The sequence below is a fragment of the Equus quagga genome, chromosome 4 (genome assembly GCF_021613505.1).
Source record: "Equus quagga isolate Etosha38 chromosome 4, UCLA_HA_Equagga_1.0, whole genome shotgun sequence".
Lineage (NCBI taxonomy): Eukaryota > Metazoa > Chordata > Mammalia > Perissodactyla > Equidae > Equus > Equus quagga.
In genome coordinates, this window is record NC_060270.1 from 22,945,195 (window position 1) to 22,958,562 (window position 13,368).

The 13,368-nt window shown below is 38.8% G+C and overlaps 1 protein-coding gene across 2 annotated transcripts in view; it reads right to left on the bottom strand.

Annotated features, from left to right (window-relative positions):
• MIX23 (mitochondrial matrix import factor 23) overlaps nucleotides 1–12,609 on the bottom strand; it is a 22,035-nt gene extending 9,426 nt beyond the window's left edge. The window contains exons 1-3 of one of the 2 annotated variants that reach the window (XM_046659879.1): nucleotides 12,543–12,589; nucleotides 9,012–9,069; nucleotides 4,183–4,308 (exon numbers count right to left, since the gene is read on the bottom strand). In XM_046659879.1, the coding sequence (XP_046515835.1) occupies nucleotides 4,183–4,293 (111 nt within the window). In that variant the 5' untranslated portion in view covers nucleotides 4,294–4,308; nucleotides 9,012–9,069; nucleotides 12,543–12,589. Of the gene's footprint in view, nucleotides 1–4,182; nucleotides 4,309–9,011; nucleotides 9,070–12,542 lie in introns of both variants that reach the window. The other variant, XM_046659878.1, reaches the window with a different exon arrangement.
• Nucleotides 12,610–13,368: the final 759 nt, after the last annotated feature.

Consider the following 13,368-nt stretch of genomic DNA (forward strand, 5'->3'; position numbering starts at 1 on the left):
TATATATATATATATATATATATATATATATATATATATATATATATATAAAATATAGGACTAACTTAGCCATCCTATAAGCATTCTTCATAAGTTACTTGAAATACATCTCTTAAATGATCATATCAGGACCCAGTGGTTGAGAACTACTGGTCCAATAAATGCCAAGAAAGAATAAACCTTTGCACTTCTAGAGTGCAATACTAAAAGTGCATTAATTATAAATCATACCAATGTGAAAAGAAGGAAATTAAACTGCCTAATAGCCATTAACCCCACCTCAATTTCTCTAATATGCTAATTTTTTTCATTGTAACATTGAAGATTCACAAGGACAGCCTCAAGGTCCATATTTCATTGGGTAATATGCTGCTTCTGTTACCTCTTCAGGTATAATTACAGAAAATTAAAGAAGCCATTGAGGGTAGGGAACTACTCTTCTCAAAACAGAAAAGAAAAGAACCATCTTCAAAGTTAAGAAGTTCTCCCTGTAGCTGTGTGAGACTGGCTAAATAATTAAAATTTCCAGGCTTTAGTTTCCTCTTTTGTAAAATTACGGATTATGAGTAAATAATCACTACCATCCTTTCTACCTCTAAAATTTAGGGGCAACATGATCAATGCACTGCTCAGATGTCAGATGCTATTTAATCACTTTAATATTTTGTCTAACCCCCCAGCAACTGGTGAAACAGCATGAGCACCAACTAGAAATGCATCACAACATTCTCATTTTTCTGTCTGCATTTTAAAGTCAAATTCAAATTGTGTGCCCTTTATGAAAATGTTCAGTATTTGACTTCCAGTCTCTCACCAGTCCCCCCTCCTTGGTTGGGCTTCCCTCTGCTCTCCTCCTCTTGAACACGGCCCTCTCCTGTGGAGACACTTCCAGCCACAGACCACTGTCCTATCCTCACCTGCTTACTTTTCCTTCAGATCAGCCCCACTGTGAACCCACTCCTACGTGGACAGAAATCACTGGGCAAATCATCTTTTACTTTATATCATCAATTCTTTCTGTCTGGTTTTCATGACCATCCTTCAGCAAAATTCAGAATTAAGACCCATATACAAGAGGAGTATGCATGGACTTCTGCACGTGTATGTCAAAGGAATGAGGACGACTGTAACTAGTGACAGACTGTGTGACATGAGCCCACCAGAGAAATATACAGCACTAAACCAGGATTATTAGCTCATTAGTAATTCAGATGCTTGAGGATTTGGTCACACGAGAACTGTCTCTGATTATATATAAAGTTGTTATCAAAGGAACTGAGATAAAATTTATTAAGAAACTCAGTAAGGTAAAAGGCAAGGCCTTTGGTTAAAGGAGAAAAATCTTGAACAATAACCATATCACAACCATATTTCTTTTGATTTGGGGCAAGCAATTTTGAAATGAAGGCATTTGGAGTGGGGCAAGACAAAGATTCAAAAGTAGTCTAAAGGGGCTGTACCTAGGACTTCCTAGTGTTACTTTAGTGTACCAGAACTCTGAAAACTTCTTTTAGTCCAAAATTTTCACTTACTATCTTTTAATCATTATTTTAAAACAATGCTTTTTGACTTTAAGGAAAATATAAGGCAAACAGTTTCTCTGATTATAGTTTTTTGGTATTTTTCTTTCTAGAACAAAAGTTGATTGTAAATTAACTCTAAATTAAATTCTGATTTCCCAAACATCTAAAACATTTGTTTTAGAACCCTGACGATGACCCTTGATTTAACTATCATTAAAAACAAAACAAAAATTATAAGTTTTTGTCATGGTCTTTTTTATGTTTTAAATCTTCCTCCAGAACTTCTGACAAAAGGATGCAAGGGGACGCAGACCATTTAAACATATATTCCAAAAGTTCATTATATTAAAGAGATACTTTTCAAACTTAGCCTAAATCAATCATTATGACACCAAGAATAGTTTTGCATTTGCAAAGCACTGTTCCAAGTTCACAGACTTCTTACTGTTCAGTACTGACTTTTATGTTTATCTTGAGAATAAATGATAAACAACGTAGAGCTAGAAAAATTTCATAGATTGAAGGGAATATGCTCTAATAAGGGGATTTCATTGAAGTTATTTTATTTTTACTAAGAGTATATTTTTAAGGTTTAGAACTTCTAAAATTAGTGCTTCATAATAACTTTGCTGATCATCTCCTACGAACACGTTATTATCATTAGAGAATGCAAACATTCCTTCACTGGCTGTAGAAGGAAGGGTCAGGGACTAAAGTAAGTCAGAGTGACCATAGCAAGTTGGACATTTCACAGTATTCCACTTGTTTTTTTTTGAGGAAGATTAGCCCTGAGCTAACACCTGCCGCCAATCCTCCTCTTTTTGCTTAGGAAGATCAGCCCTGAGCTAACACCCATGCCCATCTTTCTCTACTTTATATGTGGGACGCCTGCCACAGCATGGCTTGATAAGGGGTGCCATGTCTGCACCCAGGATCCAAACCGGTGGACCCTGGGCTGGCGAAGCAGAATGTGTGCACTTAACTGCTGCACCGTGGGGCTGGCCCTAGAGTTCCACTTCTTAACCGAGACAATATTTAAGGGAACTCAGTGGTACTTATTAGCATGGGCACTCTGCTGCAGGCCTGATCCCTGGCTCAAAGCTTCTGGATAACCAATCCTTTACATAATGTTTGTGTTGCTGGATCCCTCTAGGATACAGACAGACAGAGAAAAACCCAAACATGTACACAAGAATATCCAAAACAGAAAGGTTCCAAATGAACTAGGCAAGGTTATCCTGGTTCAACAAAGGGATAAAAAATACTGCTACTACTACTACTAGTACTAGTACTACTGCTAACAACAATAACAGGAGCAGCAAGAGGTTACATGTAAAACATTTAGTACAGTAAACACTTCATATTAACTCATTTAATCCTCTAACAACCCTATCAACTAGGTACTATTATGATACTATTTGACAAATAAGGAAGCTGAGGCAGCGGTTATGTAACATGTTCAAGGTCACCTAGCTAGGAAGTAGCAGAGGGAGGAGTCAGGATCTAGATGTGGAATCCCGGTTGTTAACCACTACACCATAAACCTCTAGGTTACTCAAAAGGGTATAAATGGAAACAACTGAATACATTATCAGGTAGTATGGGGACTATGAGTAGCGGGGGGGGAGTCACTAAAACGTTGGTAAATTTTTAGTTCTTTAGACAGAGCTACCCAAAGAAACTCAGTGAATGTCAAATACCCTAACAAACTAGGACGTGGACCCACGCACCGCACTTCCAATACCGGATTCCACTCAGTAAAGCCCACAACCCTGCAATTTCCTCCAGCCACACGAAATACCTGACCACTCAATAACATAATGTACTTTCACATAAAAGCAGAACAAAAATATCAGCAGTTAATGCTCTGCATTTAATTGATATGAATAAACTGATTCAAAATTGATTTTATTTTCGTAATTGAGGAATGAACTTCAGGTTTTAAGTAACACCTTCTTTACAAAACTATGAGTCCAAATAGTAATCTTGTGGTAAAGCCTAAGAAAAGGAAATGCCATTTCAACATCAGCTTCATTAATGAAAAGATATAAGTAAACTATAAAAAAATACTTAGCTACATCATTATCTCCTTTTGCTTTTGGAAATTAAAAGAGAAATAAAGGAAATCTTTAAGAGGCAGTGAAAAAACATCTACTTGAGAAAACAAAGCCTTTCCTCTCTTCCAGCCGCCAAATGCTTCTATTCCCCTTCCTGAGGAGTGAGGGAGAAAAGAAGGAGAGAAGGTGTGAAAGGTTTAATTCCTCCTTATATCAGCTATCTGGCTCCTTACAATTGATTCACTCAAAGCCCCTGCTCTGGTTTCACGTAGGAGGGTATGTTTTACTTAACTGTTTCACTCTCTCCTTCATTCTTTGGTGCATGAGGTTTCCTTAGTTAAAGGCTGCCCACGAGGGGGCCAAAACCCGACTGCTCTCCTTCCTTAGAACCGTCTCTTCACACACGTGTGCATAAGATCACGTATTTTCCTTAGTTTGTAGAAACCAAATCAAGACTTACACACAGCCTCAGGTATGAGCAAGAAAACATAAAGATGTCACTCTTTTATCCACAGTATAATTATATGTCGATTGCTTTCTTATTTTATCTGCAAAGAAGGTATAACAGAAGCATAAAAGAAAGACTCAAAAGATACACTTACAGACTCATAAAGTTGTTTACAGGTTTGGCTGGCATCAATTTTCCCTGCAAAGGAAGCTGTTGGAACCGTAGTGTTTAATTCATGTACTATTCTGTCATCAATCGTCCTCATCACCTTGAGTAATTCCTATACATATTAAAAATAAAAGAAGAATAACCTGCATGGAAGGTTAAGTGATAAAAAGGAAGCATTTAAACAAAAAAATAAAGCTCTCGGATATTTTAAACTCTCTAAGTTAGGAATGGGGAAACCACACCAAATATACTACAACCACAGGAAAATCTTTATTACAAGAATGATAGGAGGTTATGTAATAGTAATTCCTACAATGGGCACCAACTCTGATTCCTTTGCTGAAATGTGATTACCTTAAGGACAAAGATTATTTTATTCATTTTTAAACCCTATTTGCAGGCACAGTGCTTAGCAGATAGTGTGCTCTTTCTGTCTCCAGCATACAGCCAATAAAGGGTTCTACTGAACTTGATTACCTCAAATTGGCCAAAACAATCCAGCAAAATTCTTGCTCTATTCCTTTGTCTATCATTCTAAAGTGTGGTGCTAGATAGAAAACTTCTGGAAAGCTATACAAGAAACTATTAATAGTGTTTAACTTGCAGAAATTAATCTATACCCTTTAGGCTTTTTTTTTTAGTTTTTTTCCATAATTGTGTATTATTTTTGTAACAAAAATAAGTAAAACAAAGCACACTGCTAGAAAGGGAATTAAGTCTCTTTGTGGCTTTCTTGGTCAAACAAGTAGACATTGGTTTTACCTTTTTACTTCACATTTCCCAAGGATCTCTTCCCCCTGAAAAAGGCTCCAACTCCCAAAAAACAAACCAAAAGAAAAATAGTACCAAAAGGGTGGGGGACTTAGAAGACTCTGCTGAGTGTACCCACACAGCATAGCCCCTTCTCCCCACATTTTCATTACAATACTTCTTTTCACTTGTCACTAGAGAAATGCTGGGCATCAGCTACGTTCTATCTCCAGATAACATGAATTCTAGAAAAAGTTTCTAACAGTATACCCTTCTCTTTCTTTTTCAATTGTTTCTTAAATTCTCCCTCCCTCACCTGCCCCACAAAACAAAGTATGATCACTGAAAAATCATCAAGAAAATAGAAGTATATAATACTAGGAATATACTTATTGAAAACATACAATAAGTTAACATTCAATATTAATGTGTACTAAAAGCAACTTTGCTTGATCCTCTACCTCCCTCAACATATCAACCTATTTCTTTCCTTTACCAAACTTAAATCCATGACTGAAACCTACTCCTTAATTCTTTCTTAATCCATTTGTTAAAATAAAAACTTTTATTATGATTAAAGTATTACACAATCATTCTAGAAAGATTAGAAAAAAATTTTAAAGAAAATAAAAATCATCCTTGTTAACCATTATTAATACTACAAGATGTCCCTTTAGTTTTTTCTACACATACCTAGGAATATTTTTATAAATTGAGGTACTATATAACATTTTAAAGTCCTGCTTGACGACACTGTACCATGAGCATTTTGTCCTCATTACTAAAACTGCCTTGAAGACATTTTTAATAGTTGCACAAATATTCTACCCTATGGAGGTATCACTACTCATTTGACCTCTTCCCTAATAATGAACATTTAGCTGTTTGCAATTGTAATAACCATTCAGGTCATTCAGTCTAAGCCTGCAGTCTAGATTCTGTTCTGACCAGTCTATTAATCTTTAGTAATTTAATAATTTAGTAATTTAATAGCCCTTTCCAGATCCCAACCTAAAAGTAAAACAGCTTGTTAGAAGGCTCATAATTTAGACTAATACAACACAGGCAAACATCAGGTCTAAAACCAACTTCACTATCTTAGCCTCTCTTCTTGTATCTTTCTATTTTTGTCAATAGTATTATCATTCCCTGTAAACTAGAATTCTTTTTTTTTTTTTTAAAGATTGGCCCTGAGCTAGCATCTGTTGCCAATCTTCCTTTTTTTCCCTTCTTCTTCTTCTCCCCAGTGCATAGTTGTATATTCTAGTTGTAGGTCCTTCTAGTTCTATGTGGGACACTGCCTCAGCATGGCTTGATGAGCGGTACTAGGTCCGTGCCCAGGATCTGAACCAGTGAAATCCTGGGCTGCTGAAGCGGAGGGCACAAACATAACCACTCGGCCCCTAAACTGGAACTCTTAAGGAATAATCTCAACATACTCAGCACTTTAGAGCAACCACCACTATAAATAATCTTTGTAAGTGGTAAATTCCAAATGAATGGTGACAGCACTATTTAGGGAGTCAAAAACTAGGTAAGTAGCAGACAGGAACCTTCCCTGCCAGCTTTCCCTCCTACAACTTGCCTATTAAAAAAAAAAAAACGCTCCTTTAAAATCTCTCTCTTCTTTTCCCATATCTAAATCAAACTGATCTTCTGAGGCCAAGGTTTAAATTATATCTTTTAGATGAAGCTTTCCCTGGCGGTGAGTCCTCAGCAATCTTTCTTCTTTAAACACATGCAGCAGTTATAGAGAGTACCGCAGAGTTAATTCATTTATTAACTCACTCTGTATTCAAAAAATATTTACCGGGGTGGCCCATGGCCAAGTGGTTAAGTTTGCATGCTCCACTTCAGTGGCCCAGGGTTCGCTGGTTCAGATCCTGAGTGCAGACCTACACACCACTCATCAAGCCATGCTGTGGCAGCATCCCACACAGAAGAACTAGAATGACTTATAATTAGGATATACAACTTTGCACTGGGGCTTTGGCAAGGAAAAAAAAAAAAAGAGGAAGACTGGCAACAGATGTTAGCTCAGGGCCAATCTCGAAAAAAAAAATTACCAACGTCTACTATGTGTCAGGCACCATTCTAAACACCAGGGCCACAGTGGTCAATAAAACAGAAAATGTCTGTGCTCTTACAGAGCAAAATTCTCATGGGGAAGGCAGACAATAAACAAGTACCCCAATAAACAAGATAATTTCGGTACTGAAAAGTACTACAAAAAAGAAACCAAACTGAGGTAATGGGATGAAGAGCAAACACCTAGTGGGCTGTGGCCGAGGGGCTAATACTTTAGACAGGGAAATCAAAAAAGGCCTCTCTGAGGACGCAGCATTTGAGCTGAGGCCGAATGATATGGACGAGCCAACTAAAAGAGCATCTGGGGAGATAAGTCAAAAATTATGAGGCAAGAATAAATTTTGGGGTGTTTGGAGAACTAAAAGACAGCAAGTGGGCTGGGAATGAGTAAGGGGAAAAGTGGTAATAGGTGAGGTCAGAGTAGACCACAAAATGGAGAACAGAGACCATGGAAACAATTAAATACTGGGTTTTTGTTCTAAGTTTTTTGCAGGGAAAGATTCACCCTGAGCTAACATCTGTTGCCAATCTTCCTCTTTTTTCCTCCCCAGGGATCCCGAACCTGCAAACCCCAGGCTGCCAAAGCACAGCGCGTGAACTTACCACTACACCACCAGGCCAGCCCCTAGAGCTTGTCTTTTAATATAGTAGACACTAGCCATATGAAATTATTTTAATTAAAATTAAATGCAATTTAAAATTCAGTTCCTCAGTTGCACTAGCCACATTTCAAGTGCTCAAGAGCCACATGTTGCTAGTAGCTACAACACCAGACAGCACAAATTTCCACCATCATGGAAAGTTCTATTGGACAGTGCTCAATTTGAGAAAACATAGTGGCAATCTCAAAGCTGATAATGTACTTGTTTAGGGATTGCTGAGAACTATGAGCTGTTCTTAAATGTCACAGAAAAGATACTAGAAAAGCTAAAGATAAGGGGGAAGGGGGAATGAGATTCAGGAAGGAATTTCTTTCACAATTGCAGAGGAAGAACGAAAAGAACTCTAACTACCTCATTAGGCACACATTTCTTTATAGCACAAAAAGTGCCAGAGCTCTTAAGGCAACTCCCAGAGGGTCTAGCGAAAAGCTTGGGTGACCCTCACAGACGGAAAGAAAGTGAAGGTTAATGTAGGCACAAAAGTGCTGCTGTTAAGTCACAGGCATCATTCATAAGGAATTACTGGCTGCATATCTGATGCCTAGCTCCAACGACATCCCCTCTCCCTCTCACAAATTCACCAAGAAAATATACAGAAGATGCCCCTGAGCAGACATCATACACAAAAACAGCAACACGAGCCCACAGAGATAATACAGAAATACACATAGTTCAGTGGCTGTCTGAACACTACGTCTCTGTATGGGATCTGGAACCCTAATCAGTTTCTGAATGTCAAAGTATAGCAAAAGATAACTCCCCAAATTTTATAGTGTCTCAACTTCTCCTATCTTTCATCCTCCTCAAAACAAGAAGAGATTCTGATATATCATGAATCTCTAATTTTAGCTGACCCCTTAAAATTCTTCAGGTACTTACCTTGGAATTGCATTTTATGTCTTATCTGTAATTGTGGGGTGAAAATCTCATCCTCTTGGAGGGCAATTTCACTTCCGAAGGAGTGCCCATATTTAGTCGTAAGGAAGGGTAGAGAAAACTTTCTGTTGTCCCTACAATTATACTATACTCCATTCCTAAGATTAATCCTTAGGAAAATTCCTTTTATTATTTTGGGCAGCTTTTAGGGTATTTGGGGGAGTGGTAAAAGGTCTATTATATGACAGTAAAATAGAAATGTACTTCGAAGAATGATCCAGAATGTCTTAACCTTTCCTCTCCTCACCCTCTGCCTGAAGGTACCCAGAAGTAGATCTCACTCACATGGTGCTCTTTTCAGACAGACCTGGTTCCTCGAATTCCATTTTTATAGCAATGTTCAAGCTGTGCTCCCCCCAAGCCAGAAATACAGACTTGCCTGAAACTGTCAGAGTCCTCTAACACCCAACAGCTCCAGGCACAGGAACAGAGAGCAGCTGGGCATGTTGCAAAAGGAAACATCATTGACGCTAGAAAATAGTCTATTTAGTCTGTACCTAATTACCATACAACTCAAAATCAATTGTGTATAAATGAAAAAATATTTCTAACAGAAATACCAAAACCCAAACATTCTGGGGAAGAAATACTTAGTTGATTTTGTTCAGGTGAAATATGAACTGGGTCTCAGGATGAGGAAGAAAGGATTTCAAGGGGGCAACACGTGAAAACAAGCACAGAAATGACAAAGAGCACAATGTGTTTAGGGAAAAGTAGGCCTATGTGGCTGGACAGCAGAGTTGAAATGTATGTTGGAGGTGGTGGGGCTGGGAAGAGAGAAACATGTATGAATAAGGACAGAGGTAAGAGATAAAACTAGGGAGAGGCACTTTGGGATTGGATCCTGTATGCCATGTTAAGTAGTTTAGACCTGGTCATATAAGCCTGAAATCAGATGCACGGTTCAGATTCTAAAATTTAGAAGACACCACTATGAAGCCAGAGTATTATGGAGATCAGATTGAAGAGGGGATATATTAGAGAAAGGAATGCTGCAGACAAGGAGGGCTATCGCAAAGCTAGTTGCAAAAACTATAGGGCATGAACAAAGACCACGGCAGTAGTGATGAAGCTTCCTAAAGCATCTCTGATAATTTCACCCCCTCTGCTCAAAAATGACTCCCTAATCTCACACTTGGCATTCAAGGCCTTCCATAATTTGGTTCCAATTTTTTGTATAATCCCAATGTGCCTCTGTGTAAATCCTCAATTCCAGCAATACTGATTTGCTATTTCTCCCAAATACATAAGATTTTCTGCCTATATATAGTTCCTTCTACCTAGAATTCCCTTGGTCCTGTCCACCTAAGGCCCAACTCAATTACTATCTTTTGATTTATTTCTTTCTGAATTATTATTGTATTCAAATTCTCAGTATCTTCAACACGTTTCATATCCCCGCTTACATTAAGTTCCTTGTTTTATATCCCATCCAATGGGTCTCCCCAAGCTCCTGGTACCTGGCAGGTATCTGTTATGAACTAAACTGTGTGCCAAATTCATATGCTGAAGCCCTAACCTCCAACGTGACCGTATTTGGAGATAGGGCCTTTAGGGAGGTAATTAAGGTTAAACAAGGTCATAAGGGTGGAGCCCTAATCCCATAGAACTGGTGTACTTATAAGAGAAAGAGACACCAGAGATCTCTCTCCCTCTGCATGCAGACGCCAAGTGAGGACACCCATGATGAGATGGCAATCTAGCTTTAGGTGTGTAGTAGGCTATACCATCTAGGTTTGTGTAAGTACACTTTGTAGTAGGCTATACCATCAAGGTTTGTGTGAGTACACTCTATGATGTTCATGCAATGACAAAATCGCCTAACAACACATTTCTCAGAACCTATCCTATCCTATGCGTTCAGTGACGCACGACTGTATAACAAATCAGACTGTAGAATCTAGACGGTGGGTATGAGTGTTCACTGTAAAATCTTCTCAACTTTTCTGTAATGTTTGAACATCTCCACAATAAAATTCTAAAAAATGTATCTAAATCTTTACAATAAAAAATACATGATTTCCCATTTCTCTTCCACAATATTCACTGCAGTGCTTTTCACATTTAGGGTACTTACATTAAAATGTAATGGTTTCATAGCTTTAAAAAAATATAAACTTTAATTATTTGTGAGTATGCCAATTAATCACAGTTTATAATTTTATCAAATTCGTCGAAGCCTAAATGTTATACTAAAATTTTACATTTTTACAGTGCCTTCGTTTATGTGCCTCTGAGGCAGCAGGGGCAAATGTTCTTACACTCATTTACAATGAGGTTAAATGATAGGCCAAAGCCAGCCCTGGAAAACGAGATCTTCTGATTTTTAACCCAGGATATTTTCCGTTATAAACCACAGATTTGGAAAAGTCCTAAAGAAACTATCTACAAACTTCCCCCAGGTTTCCTTAATGAGACTCATTTTATGATCTTTTTATTTACATTATCTCTGTGAATGGAATGGTTCTGCAAGACAGTTTAGCTTTTACCCCACTTACAACATCTTACCTGACCTGCCAGAAGGAAAATCAAAGTGTTCTTTAAGTACTGCTGGATGTTTTAACAGCTAAAAGAGATCTTTTGAAATTTGGTTTTAGAGATTCAAAAAATTATGGAGATAGAAGGAGTTTTAAATGTTACTTATTTTACAGATTCAAAAGTTAATTCCTGAAAGGGTTGAGTGATGAACTCAAGGTCTCAAAGCTGTTAACAGCAGAAGCAGTGCTAGAACCCAGAACATCTAACTCCCTAACCAGGGCTCTTTCTGATTAACCTTAAGGCTACCATTGCTCAATTATCTGAGCTCATGAACTCAAGCCACAGTACTAATGTGACAAGACCAAGGCCACAAATGGGCCAGTTAATCTTAAATATTCCATTTACTTTAGATTCCAAGTCTTTCTGCTATTTTAAAGTTTTTATTTGTATTTGCTGAGCACTTTGATCACATCTGAACTCGGCTGCTCTTGTGCTGATCTAATCTGAGGAGCAGCTGAAGTGGTGAAGAGGGTTGCAAGAAATGATGAAAAGACCCCACAGAAACTTCTTTGGCCAAATCTTTGTCAAATAATTCAGTTTGTTGAGGTTATCTTCAAGAATACCACTCCCTACAAAACGGCTCAAAGCAAAAAGCTTACTATAGATAGGCCAACGATATGTGAAGTAATTTTTCAAAATCTTTAGTTAAAAATACATTTGTACGGTCATGATTTCTTAACTCTTTACCTACACTGCAGCACATTTATGCCTACATTGGAGCAGATAACTTTCATAGCAACGTGGTCAAAATTCAGATCCCTGTTCTTTAATTCCTAGGGTTAAAAATTAGCCCTAGACTTCCGGTGACTGAATATATACACGACACAGCCTTTTTCTTAAATGTTACATCTTCTCGAATGATTAGGAAGACAGCAGCACCAGAGCAGGTATTAGAATTAATGACTCTTCCAAGGCTCCCAACGTTCTGTCCCACCAAAATAGTAAAACTTCTACCAAGTGTTTTGTTTTATCAAATAAATAAATTCTCCTTCACCTTCTTCTGTCCTACAAATGCTCAACTTAAAGGAGGGGAATGGCACAGCCTAGGAACTGAGTTCGGGGATGGCTAAAAGGTTGTTACAACCTCTACCCGTTGGGCCCGAGCTCGGCTCTACCACCGCAGAACCACCCAGAGTTTCCCAGTGCGGTTACTCAAGGCCTGGGCAGCGCCGGGAGAACCATGAGTCCCGCGGAGCAGCCTCTCTCCTTAAGGCCAAGCCCGCGCCCCCATGACCTCCAATGGCTCGAAGAAGGAACCTTGAGTTGCCCGCTTCTCCCGCAACTGGTTCGCACTCCCTCCCAGGTCGAAGCAAGAATATGGTGCGGGATCAAAAGGAGGGACGCGTCTGTCACATGAGGAAAACCCCATCACCTGGAACTCGGCGAACTCCTCACAGTTCACACCGCCACTGGGCGCCGCCATATTGGACAAACGCGAGGCCCCTGCCGCAAGCCAATCAGCGCGGAGCAAAGGTGTCCACGACGCCGCCTAACAAAAAATATTCCGGGGGGAATCAGCGAGCACGGGGTTTGTCTTTTCCGTGGTCCTCATCCACATCGAAGGCTGTAGCTTTGCTGTCCTTTTCACTCCTACCTCTTTAACATATTCTCCTAGAACTGGCCCTGATGAACGGATCGAAGAATGTCAGAACTTAAAAGGGATCGTTTTACTCCAATCCCATTTTCTTAGAAAAAGAGAAACAGTTTTCTGGTCGCACCGACCAGGTCGTTCGAGGAAGAAATCTAGAATAGAAGTGAGGTTTTTTTAAGCCTTTCCTCTCCATTATTTACCTCCCATCCCTGGAGCAGAGGAGCCTTTGTTCGTTAAGAATTTGGGACCGCTAAGAACTAATGAAAAGACATTTCTGGCAATGTGGGGTAAGGGTTGAATAAAGTGTTTAGGTATGGAAATAATAAAACGTTTAGTTTTATTTTTTTAAAAAGGCAAATAGCAAACAAAATAGAGACCATACCTGTGAATTTCTCAGGTAGCCTGAGAGGTACTCCCAAAGCCAATAAGAGAGAGGGCCACCGGTCGCCAGGAGCCCAATTATGTGTTTTTGATAAAGGCAAGTATTCATTGAAAACACTAGAAAAAGTGTACTGAAATACGGGTTTTTCTAGGCAGTGTGATTTCGGGGTCTACAGCTCACAAAAGTTCTACAACGAGCACATTATTTCTCTTCTATTTTAAACGG